General features: G+C 36.0%; 1 protein-coding gene across 3 annotated transcripts in view; it reads left to right on the top strand.

Moving 5' to 3' along the window:
- FAR1 (fatty acyl-CoA reductase 1) overlaps nucleotides 1-21,886 on the top strand; it is a 77,733-nt gene that overhangs the window by 48,167 nt on the left and 7,680 nt on the right. For 2 of the 3 annotated variants that reach the window (XM_027563338.1, XM_027563339.1), the window contains exons 4-9: nucleotides 7,752-7,931; nucleotides 10,905-11,082; nucleotides 12,201-12,245; nucleotides 12,367-12,485; nucleotides 13,566-13,633; nucleotides 15,106-15,277. In XM_027563338.1, the coding sequence (XP_027419139.1) occupies nucleotides 7,752-7,931; nucleotides 10,905-11,082; nucleotides 12,201-12,245; nucleotides 12,367-12,485; nucleotides 13,566-13,633; nucleotides 15,106-15,277 (762 nt within the window). Of the gene's footprint in view, nucleotides 1-7,751; nucleotides 7,932-10,904; nucleotides 11,083-12,200; nucleotides 12,246-12,366; nucleotides 12,486-13,565; nucleotides 13,634-15,105; nucleotides 15,278-15,582; nucleotides 15,755-21,886 lie in introns of all 3 variants that reach the window. The other variant, XM_027563340.1, reaches the window with a different exon arrangement.

The raw sequence follows: 21,886 nt of genomic DNA on the forward strand, positions 1-21,886 counted from the left end.
TCATGTCATCTGCAAACAGTGGGAGTTTTACTTCTTCTTTTCCAATTTGGGTTCCTTTTATTTCTTTTTCTGCTCTGATTGCTCTGGCCAAAACTTCCAAAACTATGTTGAAAATAGTGGTGAGAGTGGGCACCCTTGTCTTGTTCCTGACTTTAGGGGAAATGCTTTCAATTTTTCACCATTGAGGATAATGTTTGCTGTGGGTTTATCATGTATGGCTTTTATTATGTTGAGGTATGTTCCTTCTATTCCTGCTTTCTGGAGGGTTTTTATCATAAATGGATGCTGAATTTTGTCACAGGCTTTCTCTGCATCTATTGAGATAATCATATGGTTTTTATTTTTCAATTTGTTAATGTGGTGTATTACATTGATTGATTTGCAGATATTCAAGAATCCTTGCATCCCTGGGATAAAGCCCACTTGGTCATGATGCATGATCTTTTTAATATATTGTTGGATATTGTTTGCTAGAATTTTGTTAAGGATTTTTGCATCTATGTTCATCAGTGATATTGGCCTGTAGTTTTCTTTTTGTGTCATCTTTGTCAGGTTTTGGTATTAGGGTGATAGGTGGCCTCATAAAATGAGTTTGGAAGTTTACCTTCCTCTGCAGTTTTCTGGAAGAGTTTGAGTAGGATAGGTGTTAGCTCTTCTCTAAATTTTTGGTAGAATTCAGCTGTGAAGCCGTCTGGTCCTTGGCTTTTGTTTGTTGGAAGATTTCTGATTAGAGTTTCCATTTCCATGCTTGTGATGGTTCTGTTAAGATTTTCTATTTCTTCCTGTTTCAGTTTTGGAAAGTTGTACCTTTCTAAGAATTTGTCCATTTCTTCCAAGTTGTCCACTTTATTGGCATATATTTGCTGATAGTAGTCTCTTATGATCCTTTGTATTTCTATAATGTCTGTTGTTATCTCCATTTTCATTTCTAATTATATTGATTTGATTTTTCTCCCTTTGTTTCTTGATGAGCCTGGTTAATGGTTTGTCAATTTTATTTATCTTCTCAAAGAACCAGCTTTTGGCTTATTAATTTTTGCTGTGGTCTCTTTTGTTACCAACAAGTCACAAAAGAAATCAAAAAGGAAATCAAAATATGCATAGAAACAAATGAATATGAAAACAGAACAACCCAAAACCTGTGAGAAACTGTAAAAGCAGTGCTAAGGGGAAGGTTCATAGCAATACACGCATACCTCAAGAAATAAGAAAAACGTCAAATAAATAAACTAACTCTACACCTAAAGCAACCAGAAAAGGAAGAAATGAAAAACCCCCGGGTTAGTAGAAGGAAAGAAATCTTTAAAATTAGGGCAGAAAATAGGATGTGATTTGGAGAAGGCAGTGGCACCCCACTCCAGTACTTCTGCCTGGAAAACCCCATGGACGGAGGAGCCTGGTAGGCTGCAGTCCATGTGTTCACTCAGAGTCGGACAGAACTGAGCGACTTCACTTTCACTTTTCACTTTCGTGCATTGGAGAAGGAAATGGCAACCCTTCCCAGTGTTTTTGCCTGGAGAATCCCGGCAAAGCTAATTAGAATCCCGACTGAAGCTAATTAGCAGCAGCAGGATGTGATTTAAATGACAGATGTCTGGGTCCCCTGCCTTGGTCGATTAATTGGCCCCTCGACATCTGTTTCTGTATCTTCACTAAGTTAAAAAGAAAAATCAGCAGCATTGGTGATGAAATCAGTAATGTAGGTAGTATTTTTGTAATCAGTGATGTAGGTAGTATTTTATCAGACATAGGAGAGTGGTGAGGGAGAGATCACAATGGCCTGGGTAATTTATTGAAAATGTAGTTTCCCAGGACTCAGTTTAGACATTGGAGAGTGTCTAAGGATGAGGTCGAACAGTCTGCATTTTTAATAACTCAACCAGTGTCAGTCATTCCAAGGATGAGTCCCTGGTCTATGTCTTAGAGGTGTTATCAACACAGATTTTGAACAACCCAATATAGAAGACAGGTGAATAAGAAAATTTATTAGCTGTTCAAGTTGAGGTTTCTCCTTTATTGAAATGATTTCTGTGTCTGCATTTATGATGGACCATTATTACAAAGATTTGTTCATTTTGCTCTCCCCACCAAAAGCCAGTGTTACATAAAATGCATTTAAGAATTCATATAACCAAAACCTAGTGAGAACTTTTATTTTTGTTTAGCACTACTGAATGCTTTCAGATCTAACATGTCAGGATCTCAATGGTAAAACAAGAGTGAGGATACTAGCCTGGCAGGGATATTAAGAGTTATTTATGTGGGCACAAAATGCCTTCAGGTTTGGGCTCTCAGTTGCAGATGAATGGTAAGAGGTGAGCAGACAGAGCACAGAACTTTTCCTTTGTAAAGTTATTCCTTATTTTCAGTGACCCAGAAATTCTGTCACCATCCTCAGGAGCCTGTAACAAAATATCCTTTGTGTCTTGCTTCCAAAACATTACTCTCCCTACCACGATTGTTTTGCAAATGGGAAAGTAGATAGCACATTGCCTTACAGTCTAGTGGACAGTATCCTCTCTGTGAAATGTCTTTTTTGCTGGATATCTGTTCAAACAGATTTTCCTCCTTCAGTTGAGATAAGGAAAGAAAAAGATAAACTCATGATTGTAAGACCCCAACCCGATTATTTCATTGAAAAAAATTTTTTCTTCTGTTTCCATAGGTTCTCAGATACTATTAAGAGAAAAAATAAGACCCAAGAGTTTTTTCTCATAAATTATTTCTTGTTCCTAGTGACCCAGAACTTGTTGTCCTGTCCTCAGAAACCTGTAATAGGATATTCTCTGTATACCTTTTCCAAAACAGCACCCTCCCCATTCTGACTGTTTTGCAAATGTGATATGCATCAAAGCACTACTTTACAGTTAAGTGGACCAGATTCTATCTGTGACATATTCTGGCCTTTTAAAAGAATGGTTGATGTTTTTTTCTTCTTAAATATTGAAAATGTAACTCAAAACTATTTTTATTTTTTAAAAAAACTTTCTTGTGGTTTCTCTTTGAAAATATAGTGTTCCATGAAATGTAAGCATAAAATTTATAATTTTCCTATTGAAACAATTTCTATATTTCTGACTTTTTCATATATAATTTTCATGATGTGATATTTCATGTTATTACTTAGTATAGCAAATTTAGGGAATTTTTCTGAGGGTGTGGGAATAAAGGGAACCCTTCTACTCTGTTGGTGGGAATGTAAATTGGTGCAGCTAATTTCTTTGTAGAACAGTATGCAGGTTCCTCAAAAAACTAAAAATAGATTTGCCATATGGTGTAGCAGTTCCACTCCTGGGTGCATATATCTGCACAAAACTATAATCCAAAGAGATATATGCAACCCTGTGTCCATAGCAGCACTATTTATAATAGCCAAGACATGGAAACAACCTAAATGTTCATTGACAGATGAATAAAGAAGGTGGGTATATATACATACAATGGAATGTTATTCAACCATAAAAAAAGAATGAAATAATGCCTTTTGCAGCTACATGGATGGACCTAGAGATTATCATATTAAGTGGAGTAAGTCAGAAAGAGAAAGATGAATACCATATGATATCACTTATATGTGGAATCTAAAGTATGACAGAAATGAACTTACCTATGAAACAAACTCACAGACATAGAGAACAGACTGGTGGTTGCCAAAGGGTGGGGGGCGGTTGAAATGAAAGTTTGGGACTAGCAGATGCAAACTCTCATATGCAGAATGGATAAACAACAACAGCCTAATATATAGCACAGGCAGCTGTATTCAATATCCTGTAATAAACCATAATGGAAAAGAATATGAAGTATATTTATATTAATATATATATAACTGAATCACTTAGCTGTACACCAGAAACTAACACAACATTGTAAATCAAGTATACTTGAATTAAAAAACAAAAGCAAAAATGCAACCAAAAATCCCCTGAAACAACAAATTTAGGAAATTTTAATTTCTTTTTGAAAAATTAGGGTTAGAATAAGTTTTTCCTCTCAGTTAAAATTTCAGTAGTTTAACTATATTAGTAACTGTTATTTCTGTAATTCCTGGTGCTTTATCGTAATCTCTTTCAGATCAGTTGTATCAGCTTATAGTGTCACCAACACTGTATTAACTTTGCCAGTTTTTTTCACAGTATACTGGTTTTGAGTATTTCAACATTTTTCCCCCTCAAATAAGTTATAAACGGAAGTATAATATAAAGTGGGCTTCCCAGGTGATGCTAGTGGTAAAGAATCCACTAGCCAATGCAGGACACATAAAAGACATGGGTTTGATCCCTGGGTCTGGAAGATCCCCCGGAAGGAGGAAATGGCAACCCACTCCAGTATTCTTGCCTGGAGAATCCGATGGACAGAAGACCTTGTCAGGTTACAGTCCATAGGGTTGCAAAGAGACACAACTGAAGTGACTTAGCATGCAAATAATAGATTGCGAAAACTACTCACCCTTTAAGTAATATTTTTTAAATGCCTATTTTGGAACTACGTTAGGAATAATGCTAAGTACTTGCAAGCTTTTTTTTTTTTTTCCATTTAATTTTAGATAAAATCTTAGTAGGTAGTCTCTTACCTGTTCTCCTTTACTGATGAGTACACAGGTCGGAGTGCCTGAGTGACTTTTCAGTTCAGTTCAGTCGCTCAGTTGTGTCCAACTCTTTGCAACCCCATGAATCACGGCACGCCAGGCCTCCCTGTCCCTCATCAACTCCCGGAGTTCACTCAAACTCATGTCCATCTAGTCGGTGATGCCATCCAGCCATCTCATCCTCTGTCGCCCCCTTCTCCTCCTGCCCCCAATCCCTCCCAGCATCAGAGTCTTTTCCAATGAGTCAACTCTTCGCATGAGGTGGCCAAAGTATTGGAGTTTCAGCTTTAGCATCAGTCCCTCCAATGAACACCCAGGACTCATCTCCTTTAGAATGGACTGGTTGGATCTCTATGAAGTCCAAGGGACTCTCAAGAGTCTTCTCCAATACCACAGTTCAAAAGTATCAATTCTTTGATGCTCAGCTTTCTTGACAGTCCAACTCTCACATCCATACATGACCACTGGAAAAACCATAACCTTGACTAGATGGACCTTTGTTGGCAAAGTAATATCTCTGCTTTTCAATATGCTATCTAGGTTGGTCATAACTTTCCTTCCAAGGAGTAAGCATCTTTTAATTGCATGGCTGCAATCACCATCTGCAGTGATTTTGGAGCCCCCCAAAATAAAGCCTGCCACTGTTTCCCCATGTATTTGCCATGAAGTGATGGGACCAGATGCCATGATCTTTGTTTTCTGAATGTTGAGCTTTAAGCCAACTTTTTCACTCTCCTCTTTCACTTTCATCAAGAGCTTTTTAGTTCCCCTTCACTTTCTGCCATAAGGCTGGTGTCATCTGCATATCTGAGGTTATTCATATTTCTCCCGGCAATCTTGATTCCAGCTTGTGCTTCTTCTAGCCCAGCGTTTCTCATGATGTACTCTGCACATAAGTTAAATAAGCAGGGTGACAATATACAACTTTGACGTACTCCTTTTCCTATTTGGAACCAATCTGTTGTTCCATGTCCAGTTCTAACTGTTGCTTCCAGACCTGCATATAGGTTTCTCAAGAGGCAGGTTAGGTGGTCTGGTATTCCCATCTCTTGAAGAATTTTCCACAGTTTCTTGTGATCCACACAGTCAGAGGCTTTGGCATAGTCAATAAAGCAGAAATATATGTTTTTCTGGAACTCTCTTGCTTTTTCGATGATCCAGCGGATGTTGGCAATTTGATCTCTGGTTCCTCTGCCTTTTCTAAAACCGGGTTGAACATCTGGAAGTTCACGGTTCACGTACTGCAGAAGCCTGGCTTGCAGAATTTTGAGCATTACTTGACTAGCGTGTGAGATGAGTGCAATTGTGTGGTAGTTTGAGCATTCTTTGGTTTTGCCTTTCTTTGGGACTGGAATGAAAACTGACCTTTTCCAGTCCTGTGGCCACAAATTTCCTGGCGTATTGAGTGCAGCACTTTCACAGCATCATCTTTTAGGATTTGAAATAGCTCAACTGGAATTCCATCACCTCCAGTAGCTTTGTTTGTAGTGATGCTTTTTAAGGCCCACTTGACTTCACATTTCAGGATGTCTGGCTGTAGGTGAGTGATCATACCATCGTGATTATCTGGGTCGTGAAGATCTTTTTTGTACAGTTCTTATGTGTATTCTTGCCACCTTTTCTTAATATCTTCTTCTTCTGTTAGGTCCATACCATTTCTGTCCTTTATTGAGCCCATCTTTGCATGAAATGTTCCCTTGGTATCTCTGATTTTCTTGAAGAGATCTCTGGTGTTTCCCATTCTGTTGTTTTCCTCTATTTCTTTGCATTGATCACTGAGGAAGGCTTTCTTATCTCCCCTTGCTAGTCTTTGGAACTCTGCATTCAGATGCGTATATCTTTCCTTTTCTCCTTTGCTTTTGGCTTCTCTTCTTTTCACAGCTATTTGTAAGGCCTCCCCAGACAGCCATTTTGCTTTTTTGCATTTCTTTTCCATGGGGATGGTCTTGATCCCTGTCTCCTGTACAATGTCACGAACCTCTGTCCATAGTTCATCAGGCACTCTATCAGATCTAGTCCCTTAAATCTATTTCTCACTTCCACTGTATAATCGTAAGGGATTTGATTTAGGTCATACCTGAATGTTCTAGTGTTTTTCCCCACTTTCTTCAATTTAAGTCTGAATTTGGCAATAGGGAGTTCATGATCTGAGCCACACTCAGCTCCCGGTCTTGTTTTTGCTGACTGTATAGAGCTTCTCCATCTTTGGCTGCAAAGAATATAATCAATCAGATTTTGGTGTTGACCATCTCGTGATGCTGATAGGTATGCTAAGCCAGATTTGAACCCAGGTCTTATTCCAGAGTCTTGTTTTTAATCCCACTTCACTTCAGGATGTATGAATTTAAAAAATATTATTCACACATATTTTTCCATGCTTTTATAGTTCTCATAATTTTTTTAATGGCTGTATTCTTTCATTGTGTTAAAAATACCTACTTTATTAAATCATATCATAGTGAATATTTGAGCTCTAGCCTTTTGCTATTTCTAGGTAGTGCCTTATCAGTTATTATTCTGCGTATATACTTTTGCATTTGTGAAATTTTTGCCTCAAAATAAATTTCAAGAAGGGAATATATAGACCTTGGGATCTTGCATGTCACTCTTGTAACAAATGTACCAGTTTTGTTCTTAACACCCCTTTGCATTGTGTAGCCTTAAAAAGGCGGTTAGGTTAATTGCTACTAAAAGAGAGATAAACATTTTTATTTGATTTTATGTTAATAAATTTTAAGGTTTTTGCGTTTTCTTTGACTGTTTTGTCCTGATTGATTACTCTACCATAGCATTTTAAAATTACTTATTCTTTTCTTTGTATGTGGTATAGTCAGTTCATAAAACAGTATGCTTTCAAAAATCAAGATGCAAAAAAAGTGTAAAATGACTTTGAAATGTATGCATAAAAGCCAAAGACTGAAATTATCTGTGTCTATTTCTGGGAAATTTCAAATAATCAGAAAAATTTTAAATACAACTGATAGAATGGCTGTACTTCATGTTAAAATAACAAACAAAATCTGAGCTAAGGGATTAGTTGTAAAGAAACAAATACCTCTTTGTCCCTTTCTATCTTTGATACTCTAAAATGGAAATAAGTTTTTTTTTAGTGGGTGAAAGAAAGACATAGCTTCCCAATTTTTTATTGTGACTTTTTGTTTTACAGAGATGCTGTTCAGTTAAATGTGATTGCTACACGACAGCTTATTCTGCTTGCACAACAGATGAAGAATCTGGAAGTGTTCATGCATGTATCAACGGCATATGCCTACTGCAATCGAAAGCATATTGATGAAGTAGTCTATCCACCCCCTGTGGATCCCAAGAAGCTGATTGATTCTTTAGAGTATGTTTGTTTGAAATTTATTCAAATTTGCTTTGACCCCAAACTTTGGATCCAGATTTATCTATTTACATGTATCTCTTTGTCTGTTTAGTTTCTCTCTCTCTCCATCCACACATATGTATGCATTGCTCTCTTCCTTACTCAGCAAATTATTATATATCTACTGTGTTCTGTTTATTGTATTGATTTGTACCTAATGACTCTAGGTGAAGTCATTGTGAAGCTTTCATTTTTGAACAGGTGTGATGGTTGGAGGAAAGCCTTTAAAACAGCTTATTCATGGTATTAGAGTCTCAGTTTTTTCAAGGAATCAATCTTAGCCATCAAGAAGTTCCTGATATCCATGGAGAGAAATGACTGCCTATTCAATAGCAAGGTCTAATTTATTAAAAGATTATGCTTTTATTTTGCCCAGTGGAATATGGTTGACTCTTGAATAACATGGGTTTGAACTATGTGAGTCTACTTATATGCAGATTTTTTCAGTAAATAAGTACTCTAGTACTACACAGTCTGTGGTTGATTGAATGTGTTGATACACAACCATGATACAGAGCGCTGACTGTAAAGTTACATGGGGATTTTTTACTGCACGTAGAGTCAGTGCCCCAGCCCTGTGTTTTTCCAAGTGTCAACTGTATATCCTCAGAGGAGCCTTGAATTTTTAGGAAATCAGAGGAGTCATGATCCTTTAATTGATATTCCTAGTGTTATTGTTTATTATCTTTCTAAGGACTAGGCTGGATGGCATCACTGACTCGATGGACGTGAGTCTGGGTGAACTCCAGGAGTTGGTGACGGACAGGGAGGCCTGGCGTGCTGCGATTCATGGGGTTTCGAAGAGTCGGACACGACTGAACGACTGAACTGAACTAAACTGAAGGACTAGAATCCTACTATCAATTATTGCTTGAGAAGTGTTTGTGATTTGGTGGATACAACTAGGCATGGCCAAGATTTCATTTGCTTTAGCCTGTACATTCTCATTGAGTGAAACGAACAGGATCAAAGCAAGAATAAATAGCAGCGTCTTTTCTTCTTTTATAGACTATAATTATAGAAAATTTCAGTATCCATATATCTTCACGTGTTTTTTTATTCTCATATAATATTCCTGCAAGCTTTTTCTTCCTTTATTCTCTATTTGCCCTTAGGTCTCTCTTCTTCCAAGAGATCCTGTTCACGTTCAGCTCCTTAGTTACCACCCCCTGTTTCTCAGTTGAATTCTTTACTTCCCAGGGGTGCTACAGAATGTTCATAGCTCCTTCTCCAAGTTTTCTTCTAAAATAAGCATAGAAGTCCATTTCTTTAAAGTTTTCCTAGAAATATGAGAAAATAGATTTGTAAGAAAGTTATTATTGGGAGCTTTCTGGGACATTCTTATGGTAATTCCCTGGTTTCTGTTTTCTAACTCCATTTCTTGCTGCTGCTGCTGCTGCTAAGTCGCTTCAGTCGTGTCCGACTCTGTGCGACCCCAGAGACGGCAGCCCAACAGGCTCCCCCGTCCCTGGGATTCTCCAAGCAAGAACACTGGAGTGGGTTGCCATTTCCTTCTCCAATGCATGAAAGTGAAAAGTGAAAGTTAAGTTGCTCAGTCGTGTCCGACTCCTAGCGACTCCATGGACTGCAGCCTACCAGGCTCCTCCATCCATGGGATTTTCCAGGCAAGAGTACTGGAGTGGGTTGCCATTGCCTTTTCCGATGGTTCCAAATATCTGCCTCATTTTCCTCAGATCATTAGGCAGAAGTGTTTAATATCTCTGGGAGAAGTTGAACATGTAAGTTAATTTATCTGTTTATTTTTTCTCTATCCAAACATCTGAGTTGCTGAGAAAGAACCTATAAGCCTACTCTATTATTTCCTTCCTTTGTTTACAAAAAAATCTGGCCAGCAGATAATTTTAGGATAACTCATAGATTGACTATGTAATCTCCCTCCAGTGATAAGTCTTACTGGCTCTACAGTCTCTCCTAGTTAAGCCTGTTTTATTTTATTTTTTAATGTAATGACTCTTTGATCCATTTTTTGAAGTTCATCTCCATTATGGAATTTTTCCTATGTTGAATAGTAACCTACCTTCAATTTTATAAATATTCCTTTCCTTCCACACAAAAAAGTAACTTTAACATACAGAAGAAAGTTTATCTTGATAGTCCCATTTTATACATCCTCATTAGTTAGTATGGGTATCACTGTATACAACAGTAACAAATATGCATAGTATTATAGACAAAAAGGAAAACTAATTGAAAACAAGTACATAACATTGAAATTAGAAATTTAGACTGAAAAAGACTATAGAGATCACCTAGTATATCACCCTCCTCTTATAGGTTATTATAGTAGACATTTTCTTCAAAGATACTGAGAGAACTGAAGGAATTTTATGACTTGACAGTAGATTACTAGACCTTTTATATTGTAAATGTATGTTCATTTAAAATGTATATAATTAATATGTTATGCTGTTATGGTGATTATATACAAATCTTTAATTCCTTGGGGCCAGATGTATTTTGGAATTTATTTAGACTTTAGAAAAAAATATAATCTATTTTGTAATATGAAACAACTTCAGCTATTTAGATTTGGGGTAGTGCTCCTTGTCAAACACATAGGAAGTATATGAATACTTAACAACTAGAAGATGTTTTTTTAAAAAAAGACCATAAACCAGTTCTAATTCACTTTTGCTACCTACCATATGGTATATGAAAAAACTCTTGGTTTTTAGCTATAGAAACTGGATATACATCTGGATTTGTGGTTGATGTTTAATGAAAGTAAAGCTGATTTCCATTTTTTTTTTTTTTTTTAGTAGAAGTTGTCAAACACTTGAGTTGGAGCCATAGATATATTTGAAATATGCAAAGTGGTTTTTCATTTTTTAAATGAAAATATATCTGAAAATATTTTATTGAAGTGAAAAAATATCTGAAAATATTTTTGCATGTAATTTCTTTGTTTACCAGGTGGATGGATGATGGCTTAGTAAATGATATCACACCCAAATTGATAGGAGACAGACCTAATACATACATATACACAAAAGCATTGGCAGAATATGTTGTACAGCAAGAAGGAGCAAAGCTAAATGTGGTGATTGTAAGGCCATCAATTGTTGGTGCCAGTTGGAAAGAACCTTTTCCAGTAAGTTGCTAGAGATCTTTGTAAATAATTGGAATTGAGAATTTTAAGTCATAATTTTGTACAAAAAGAGTTGGCAATTTTTTAAGAGCAGGTTTTGTTTACTGAACATGGCTTACTGTGGCAAAGTTGTTTCCAATTGTAGAGAGAGACACTCTAATTGGTACTTTTATGTAAGGTGCATGTATTATAATGTTGCATGTATAGAAATGCAGATAAACTTTTAAAATGTTAACTGAAAATTAAAGGTTATGGTATTGTCTGGAGTCAGAGGAGACCATGCCTTTCAAGGGTCTTTGTCATTGATAAGAGATTAGACACTGACACATCACCATTTGTTGGCTTTTAAAATTATTTGTGGATTAGTTTCCCTTGTGGAGGTGAAGGGAATAGAAGTGAGAATACTCAAGATCTTATTTTATTTCATTTGCTTTTTAGTACCTAAAAGAGGCAGGTCTTCTAAGAAGTTCATTAGTTTTCTTAACATTAACTATACAAGGCCATCAATTGTTGTATAGTATAGTTCACATGCTAAGGAAGATAAAAATTTTCTGTGATTTGCTGTAGAAAAGGAAGATAAATTTCTGTGATTTACTGTAGAAAAGCAAGGCATTACAGTATTTGTGAATCGCTGAAATAAGAGAAAACAGATATAAAATGAGATAAATTGATTTAGGAAAGACTTAAGTCTCTGTAGTAGTAGTAAATGATACTATCTTGTTTGATACTTTGACATTACTCTGTTTTATTCAGTAATCTTGAGAATTTACCATTTCCTTCAACCTAAGGATACTGCCTTAGTAACTAGCACAAAATCAAACTTGAGCAATCTTAATTTAGCTTAAATATTTGACAGATATAAACTCCTTTTTGCAAAATTCTCTTTGCAGAGTTAATGAAAGAGTAGGTAACCCTTTGAAAATTATTTTATTTAGTCATTTGCAATCTCAGAAAAGACTATTTAAGGTGGGGAGAAATATTCTGGCCTGAATATAGTCAGATTTTTAGTTCTTAGAAGAAGACTACCAAGTATGTTTGTGGAGTTACAGAGTTCAAATTGTAAATCTTTAATTTTATAGTATTTCTAAGCTCCCTTCTTTTTTTTTAATTTTTGGTATTAGGGATGGATTGATAACTTTAATGGACCAAGTGGTCTTTTTATTGCGGTAAGTAATAAGCCTTTTATTGTATTGAATATTCTGTTGTTTTTTTTCCTGTGTATCTTTGTATTGTGTATATGCACTATGGGTTCTGTATCTTAAGGTTTTGTTTTTAATTTCAACAAAGGCAGGGAAAGGAATTCTTCGAACAATGCGTGCCTCCAACAATGCCCTTGCAGATCTTGTTCCTGTAGATGTAGTTGTCAACATGAGTCTTGCGGCAGCCTGGTATTCCGGAGTAAATAGGTATATGAGATGGCAATGTCGTTTATTAGATGTATAGTAACCGAGAAGAGAACTAATGTTAAAATATCCTCTATAATGGATATTTATCAGTTTATTAACCCATACCAATATTATATAGATATTATTACTTTCAACTGCAAGAGTTGACTTACCACAGCCAATGAAGTGGTTCCATCAGCAGTAATAAGAATTAACATAAATTCTTGTGTACTGGCACAGGATAGACAAGGTCATTAGAAAATTTTTTTTAATGTATTTTTTTTTAATACAGACTAAAACTTGGTATAAACTTGTTATATATAAGAGGTGAAATTCACAGAGAACAACTTACATGTATTAAACATGCACACTAGTACACTTTAATCAACTCATGGGGCTTCCATGGTGGCTCAGAGGTTAAAGTGTCTGCCTGCAATGTGGGAGACCTGGGTTCGATCCCTGGGTTGGGAAGATCCCCTGGAGAAGGAAATGGCAACCCACTCCAGTACTCTTGCCTGGAGAATCTCATGGAGGGAGGAGCCTGGTAGGCTACAGTCCATGGGGTCGAAAAGAGTTGGACACGACTGAGCGACTTCACTATACTATATAATATTTATAGGTCTAACACTTAAACCTAAACACCTACTCAGTGACATTTTTCTAAATAATAATCTTCCCTTATTTTTCAAGTCACTGTTTTATATTTTACAAAAAGGAGGGATATGATTATATGAATATATTGTTTCTGGTAAAAGCGAATTCTGTTCACAATTTCTTTTTAACTAGAGCCTCTGAAAATGGGAGGGAGATAGGAAGAGCTGAGGTGGTTCTTTTTCCTGTATGAAAAAAAGACTTGTGCTAATACAAGAAGAAAAATATGAAGTCTGTGTTATTTTTTTATAAATATTTTTTGGGTAGGATTGGAAAAAAGGGTAGTGTAAATAGTTGTTCAGACATAAAAATTAATCCTTTAAAGATAGTATTTTAAATATTTATGGTAGAAAAGTCCTCATTTCTTCCTACTTAAGTATCATACAAGATTTAGATTGGTTAAGTTTAGCTTTTTAAAATTTTTCATTGCTTTGATCTTTGTCTTTGCAGACCAAGAAACATCATGGTGTATAACTGTACAACAGGAAGCACTAATCCCTTCCACTGGGGTGAAGTTGGTATGATTTTACCTGTAGTTTTGAATGTTAGAATAAATTTTTATAAACTTAAAATGTTCACCAATTACATTAGAATAATCCATGAGGCATTAAAGCCACCCAGTTACAAGTTTATTCTTATTTTAGTTGCCGTGTTAGAACATCGACTAATACTGCCTTTTGGTCCTTAATAATGTTTCATAAATTTAAAAATACCCAGCTGTGTATTCCCTCCTCATCCCACCCTTGCCTGACCCTTATTGTTTCTCTGCTGCCATCTGCAGCAATGCCCATAGATACCCATGGTATGGAAATAAACCTTTTTTCCTCCCTCATGGGCATTCTTAATCCTGATGTTCCTTATTCACAGGCAGTATCACTCGTAGCTACAAGAGTTGATATATCATAGGAAATAGCTAGTTGTCCTAAGAGGAAGGAGTAAGCAAGTAGGATACATTTTGCCAGAATATTTTCTGTTGGGTTTATTAATCTGTTAAATTCACAAATTCACAGCAATAGTGTGTATGCTGTTACTTGTTTCAAAACAGGAATAGTATAACTTAGAACGTACTGAAACTTAATCATTTTTAAGTCAAATATAAAGTAAAATATATTTACAGTGTTGATTTAGTGTACTAGGTCTTATTCTATCTCTAATTAAACAGTTTTTGTTACCCTTGTGGAATAATTTTGATTTTAAAGTAAATCTTTGTCTTTTATCCTAGAGGTTATTCTATGACATTTTTATTTCTATTTAATGATTGACTGTTAGAGAATATAAGGGAAAAAAATCTAGGGTGCTTTTAATCTTATGATAATTAGTGGTGTTCTTTTAAGAATTTTAAAACACTTCAAATGAGTTAGGTTTTTTTGTAGTCTTTCATTGTGTTACAAAGTTTAGCAAAAATCAAATTGAGCTTTATTTTCTAGTGAATATCTCAGTAAACATTTCCATTGAAGTATTAACGGAGACGATAATAGAGTTGATTGTTTTGATATTGTATAACCTAGATAAATTACAGCAGAAGTTAATTTGGGGTTGTTTTAAGCTTGTTGATAATGTTAATTTGAGCAACTTAATTATTCATAAGCAAAGGATGATGATTTCCCTTTTCTTTTTTAAGTAAGTACAGTAATAAGAATCTGGAAAGAGGAACAGAAAGAAAGAAGCTATCGTGAGAGGTGAAATATAGAAAGTGACATTGTAAACTGATATAGGTAAAACATTAAAAAGATTTTTAAGAGTGAATTTTAGCAAAAATTCATTCATCTAATTAAAATTCATAAATAGTGGGAGTTCTAAAACTACTTGAGTTCAGCAGTTTAATACCCATATTCCCTTAGTTACTATAGAAAGTAGAAATGTTTGTTTTTTAAATGAGCACACTCTGACATCTTTGGTAAAATATTTTGCTTTGTAAAAACATGATTTTTTTTACAAAACTTCACTACATGGTTATTATCAAAGCTGTTACACAACTTTTCTTCCTCAGAATACCATGTAATTTCCACTTTCAAGAGGAATCCTCTCGAACAGGCCTTCAGACGGCCCAATGTAAATCTAACCTCCAATCACCTTTTATATTATTACTGGATTGCTGTAAGCCATAAGGCCCCAGCATTCCTGTATGATATCTACCTCAGGATGACTGGAAGAAGCCCAAGGTAATGGTGACTAGCTCTGTCTTATCTGTTCCTCTGACTGTTAAACAACCCATGCTTACACTAAACTGCGTATTAACTCTGTATTTGTTTATGCTTATGATAAGGCTTAATGGCCTTTTGTGACTGAGAAGACTCTAGAATTTAAGAATTTGTCAGAAAAGCAAAGGTATTGTTATAATTCATTCTGTTCTAAATTTTGGATGATAAATTATTGTCATATGCTGAATTCTAGGTCTAACTTTAAGTATTTTTTTCTGAATAACAAAATAACATTCAAAATGCTTTGATGCTTATTTTTCCTGCAGGATATTATCTAAGTCATTTCTTCAAGATGAATCCTTTAAACCAAGTATTCAGGCGCCCCAGTATTAAGTTTTGTTCCAACAACTTATTGCTTCATTATTGGAAGGGTGTCAGACATACAGTACCTGCATTATTGCTTGATCTTGCACTCAGGTTGACAGGTCAGAAACCGTGGTAAGAAGAATAGCAGTAAATACACTGTATTGGTAAGGTGGTGGAGGCTTGCTGGAGAGACAAAAAGTCGCTAGCATGAGCTTTACCTTTAGTTACTAACCTAATTAATTACAATCACAATCCGGATGCTAGAACATTTCTTAGAAATTGAGGATATTGGGGAGACTGTGGATCTCATCTTATTGGGCCATTGATCCTCCAAAATCCCATATTACAGGAAATGTCCAGCGTCAAGGTTGTCATTGTTATTATAAGCTGAAATTGAGCCCTTCTCTCCCCATTAATAACTTGGAGGTGAGTTTTATAGGGGATTAAGGGTTAAATGTTTTGTTTTAAGTGGATTGTACAGTTTTATATGAAAAAAACCTAGGATGCTTCTAGGAAATTAATTGCTTGAGCTGTCTCAGCTTCCCATTCAGCTTATAATATTGTAATTACAGTTTTTGACTAATTTTTCAGGTTGATAATGTCATAGTTTAAAACAAAAGTTAACAAATTGAAAACTTGATTTCTTGTAGTTGTTATAAAAAGGCCTTTTTTTATTGAAAGCTCACAAACTTAAGTAATCCTACTGTCTTTACCACAATTATAGTGAAATATACTATAAAAATATTTATTTTTTTAACTACATTGGCATTTGTAGTGGAGCCTTTGATTGGAGAGTTCAGGATTTGAGTATTTAAGTGTAAAGAAGAGGCTGATTCCAGAACTTTCGTCAGCTGCTCAAAAAATAAAAGCGAGATATCTGCTAGTTATAGTGTATCAGGATTTGAGTTACATGTAGGGAATTTTCTGTGGATTCAGTTGTCTTGTTATGTTTCTCATCGTGTATGTTAAATATTGAAATATATGAGTGGTGTTGAACAGTGCATGCTATCTTGATATTAATAGATTTTATGTAGATTAGGACAGAAAAGTCAAAACTAGGTTCAAAAAGTAAAATAAGTTAAATATATCACAATGCTTTACACAGAAAAGGGGGCTTAGTAAACTTAAATGAAGACCAGAGTTGATTAAATAATTTATAATAGATATATCAATATCTATTATAACAAATTATCTCAAACTTAGTGGCTTAAAACAGCAGCGGTCATTTTATTATTTCTTTTGGTTTATTGCTTCTCTCAGCATCTGGAATTTAGGAAGGAATCCACTGGGCAGCTTTGGCTTAGAGGTCTTTCATGTGACTGAGGTCAGATGGAACTGAAAGGGGGACGTGTAGTGGAACAGCTGGTATCATTGTCTCTTCATGTGGTATCCGGATCTTTTCATAGAGTGTCTTTGCAAGGACCAGTGGTCGCCTTAGGGGAGTTGGACTGCTTACATGACAACTGGAGGCTTCAAGGAAAAGTGCTTCAGCAGGCAAGGTGGAAGCAATGTGCATTTTCTGACCTACCTTAGAAAATCATGCAGCACTACTTCCATCTTATTCATTTAGTCCCAGGCGAGTCACAGATCTTTTTTTTTGCTCCAAGATTCCAGGAGCAGGGATATAGAGAATAGTCAAGATCATCTTGTAAATGAGCTGGTGAGATATCTGAAAGGTATTGTCGCAACTGTTTTTGGAAAGTGCAGTTTGCTATAGTCAGTCTTCTAGTCCCAACAGTTTATATTCCTCCTACATGGAAAACACTCTTGCTTTTTCCCCACAAAACCTCTCTGACAAAAGCTTGAAGCCAGTGTGGTTAGTGAAATCTGTTTTAATTGTGGATGACGCTTTTTCAGATACAGTTCCTCAAATATTGATCTGAAAACCTGTGAACTAAAGTGTCAGGTTACCTCCTGCCCGTGCGACGTATAATAGTGAGACAAGCATAGGAAATAATTTAGACAGTCTAGTTCAAAAGAGAAAAAGTAAGAGGCACACAGCAATCACTGGTCCATAATAATTCTGCATTCCAGCAGGGTATGTTTGATGGTTTCTTAGTTAGGGTTTCATTCCCCCTCTCTGGTTGTTCTTTGAGGTTTTGGTTCTCTCCTGAGTCATCCTTCTTTTCCCGTTTAAAAAAAAAAAAAAAAAGGCCTGTGTTTGCCTTCTTATTCTACTTCCTGCCCACAAAAAGTTGGGAGTCTTTAGAGCAGAGATCCAAAAGCTTTCTGTAAAGCACCATATAGTAAATATTTCAGTCTTTGTGAGCCATATGGATTCTGTTGCAGCTTTTCACCTCTGCTGTTAAATGTAGCTTCCACCTTATAACCACTCAGTTCTGCAGCCTCAGACAATATGTAAATGAACAAGCATGACTGTGTTCCAGTCAGACTTTATTTTAAAAATAGATGTATTTGGCCCTAAGCTCTGGTTTGCTGAACCTTAATGCAGAGGTCTCTTTGCATTTAGTACTGTCTCTGTCCTTTTAAGTATAAACTCATAATTCCTTTAAAATTTTGTGTGTTTCCCATGTATTTGTTTTAAAATAATCCAGTCCATTAGACCAAAGCCATACCCACAGATCTTTTTGAGACATACCTTTCTCTGTCTTGGCTTCCTTATGAAGTTGCTGTGGAACAGCACCCTTGAGTCTTAAATCTTTGCCTCTTATATCCTTAGACTCTTAAATCCTGCCTCTTAGAGCCTCTGTAAGACATATCTTTAACATCTGGAATGAAACTTTTGTCTGAAAGTTTCTATGAAGTATACTACTTTAATCTTTTTGAGGTCCTAACAGAATCTTACATCTGCATTCTCGATTTGATCTTTGATCAGAAGTTGTTTCTAAATGAATTCCTGGCTAGAATTTTACATTCCTTCCAAATTCTACTAAAACCAGATAGTTCATTTTTTAAGATCATCTTTGTCCTCTTTGAGGAAATCTTGGCTTAGATCATCAAGTTTATTTGATACATTTTCTATTTTCCATGTGACCATAGGCAATAGTTTTGTTCTTCTAACTTCCAACATTATTTTCCTCACTTACCTTTAAACTCTGACCAACAGCTTCCGTATAGCCCTTTTATTTTTTCCACTAACATCCTTGGTCCTTCCATGTTTTATCAGTGGTCTCAAGGGCCTCACAGTTTCTGTCTACTACCTAATCCTAAAGCCAGTACTGCATGTTTTAGATTTTTATTACAGCAGTCCCTCACTCCCAGTACTGATATATTTGTTCCCATTATTTGTGCTGCATGACAAATCTTTCAAATTTTAGAATCTTTTTTTTTTTTTAATTTAGATAAAATTGATATCAGACTTAGTATCTTAAAACAGTAATCATTTCATTCTGTGGGTCAGAAGTTCTAGAAGGCTTTGATGGGATGGTTCTCTCTTAGAAGTGATTGCAGTCACAGGGACTAGAGCCAGGTACACTGTAGGGAATGGTAAAGGAAAGGAAGGGTGCCGAGCAGCTGGGTGGCCAGGCATCTGTCTCTGTTCATATAGTCTCAGAACCTTTCAGTGTGGTCTCTGCACATGGACTAATTTGGGCTTCCTCACAGTGTGGCAGCCTCAGGGGGAGTTGAACAGCATACATGACCTCTGAAGGCTTCAAGGGTGAGTATTCCACTGAGCAAGGCAGAAAGCTACCTTACTTTTTCTTAACTCCCCACAGAAGTCACAGTATCACTTCCACCTCATTCTGTTGGTATGTTACCTTCACCTCTTAATGGAACCTCTTAATAGTTAAGGTGATACTGTAGGTGAACGTATAAGATGGGAGATAATATTTGCAGCCACCTTTGGGAATTAAAATTTGCTACAAATAGGAAGCATCAAATAAAGAGTCTTCTTAACTGAGGTTTGTCCTGTACAAGGCTTTCTAAATATCAAACCAGGAATGCTTTGGGAGCTTTCACTCTAAAAGCAACAAGAGACATAATGGTTTTTTATTTAGGCAATTTTATAAATGTTAAATACATGGTGGTAGTTGCTCAGTCATGTCTGACTCTTTGAGACCCCATGGACTGTAGCCTCCCAGACTTCTCTGTCCATGGAATTTTCCAGGCAGAGAAAACTGGAGTGGGTTTCTATTCCCTTTTCCAGGGGATCTTCCCCACCCAGGTGTCTTGCATTGAGGGCAGCTTCTTTACCATTTGAGCCACCAGGGAAGCCTCAAGTGTTAAATATAAAGTCTTACAATTTATATTATTAAATTTGTTCAGATTATTTGCTGAGCAAAGTAGTGGCCTCTACACCTTACATTGCTGCTGCTAAGTCGCTTCAGTCGCGTCCGACTCTGTGCGACCCCAAAGACGGCAGCCCACCAGGCTCCCCCATCCCTGGGATTCTCCAGGCAAGAACACTGAGTGGGTTGCCATTTCTTTCTCCAATGCATGAAAGTGAAAAGTGAAAGTGAAGTCGCTCTGTCATGCCCGACTCTTAGCAACCCCATGGACTGCAGCCTTCCAGGCTCCTCCGTCCATGAGATTTTCCAGGCAAGAGTACTGGAGTGGGGTGCCATTGCCTTCTCCGACACCTTACATTAGGACCTTAATATAATGCCTGCTTCTGCATTAAACTAATGTCAGTCATGTCATTCATGGTGTCCATTTTACTCATTTGCCTTGTTCCGAGTGTCATTCGGCTTGATAAAAATATGACTTACTGTATATCTGGGTATAATTTAAAAAATACAACTCAGATATGCATCATATGGATTCTGGTGACTAGTCTCTTGGGACTAGAATGCATGATATTATCACATATAGAAGTAGTATAAGTTATCTGCTTTAGCTCCTGAAATGTAGTAGTTATTTTCTCTTAAAAATGGTATTTTAGAAAAATGGTTCTGTGGCCTCCTTTTTTTTGTTATTGTTTTATTATTTAGCTTCACTTTCTCTAGTTTAACTTCTCTGAATCTTAAATTTTTTATTTTTGTGATTCTCCGTGGAGGGCAGTTTTGCCTCCCTCAAGGGACATTGGACAGTTTTCGGAGATGTTTTTAGTTATCGCAGCTGGGTAGATGCTCCTGGCATCTAGTGGGTAGAGACCAGAGATACTGCCAAGTGTCTTACAGTGCACACGGCAGCCCCCTCCCACAAAGAATTATCTGGCCTAAAATGTCTATAATGCTGAGATTGAGAAACCCTGGACTAGATGATCGTTAGGCTCTTGCCCTTCTCTAAAGTTTTTAAGAATTTGTTTCAGGTTGCTGTAATAAAGAATGAATATTCAGAACATACATGGCAATGTGGTCCCAGGCATCTGCTCTTACAGCATGTTTAACCAAAGACTAGTGGGGCAGAGTTTTAAGTTTCTATTTATATTTCCCATAGTATTCAGTCCAGACTTTTATTACTTGATAAATGTTCTGTGAATTTAACATATATATATATATGACCTTTCGAATTTCCTTCTCCCTCTCCAGTTTTTTATTGTAATTATTGTGGAATCACTGATTGACTCTTAGGGTAATTCTGTCACTTGAATGAATCTGAAAATAAGACTAAGTGAGAATTGTCAGTGAAAATGGAGTTAGGAAGAAAAACTTTTTAAATAAGGTGTATGTTAGAAAGCCACATTAACCAAATATGTGTATATGTGTGATTCATGTATACTATACTGGCTGTGATAGTGAGTATTAATTACCAATCTTGTACATCTTCTCCTCCCTTCAAATTCTTTCTGTTTGAACTATTCCTGTCTAGATTTAGCCTTTGATGCTCACTAATTCTTTCTGTGTTTAATGGAGGTTTTATTTTGTAATTACTTTCTTTAATGAAGTACAGTTCTTCTTTACATACATTGTCCACGTTGTCTCATTGTGTTTCAGTATTCTGTATTCCGGATTTCTTTCTAAATGTGTTGAAAATGTCAGAATTGCTTAGCTAATGTTACTCTTTTGGTTTCCTCCTCATTTCTAATGTTCTCATTTTCTTCTATTTCTCGCATTTCTTAAGCCCTGATTTGGAGATCTCTAAACTGCATAATGCTAATCCTAATTGTGGGACTATAAATAGAATTCTTTTAAAGTATTTCTTCACATATAATTTTTCTTTTTATCAGAGATTAGGAATTTTTGGTGTGTGTGTTTCAAAAAGTTCTGCCTTCTATTTCTCTCCCTATCATTGATAATTATTATTGTGTAGATGTTACTGTTCTGGTTAGTGTTATGATATTAATGACTTACAGTGAACCATGATATATAAAATGCCAAATTTAAAGATTAAAGCCCCTCACCCTTTTAAAAAGAAACAAAG

Source organism: Bos indicus x Bos taurus, chromosome 15 (assembly GCF_003369695.1).
Source record: "Bos indicus x Bos taurus breed Angus x Brahman F1 hybrid chromosome 15, Bos_hybrid_MaternalHap_v2.0, whole genome shotgun sequence".
Classification (NCBI taxonomy): Eukaryota; Metazoa; Chordata; class Mammalia; order Artiodactyla; family Bovidae; genus Bos; species Bos indicus x Bos taurus.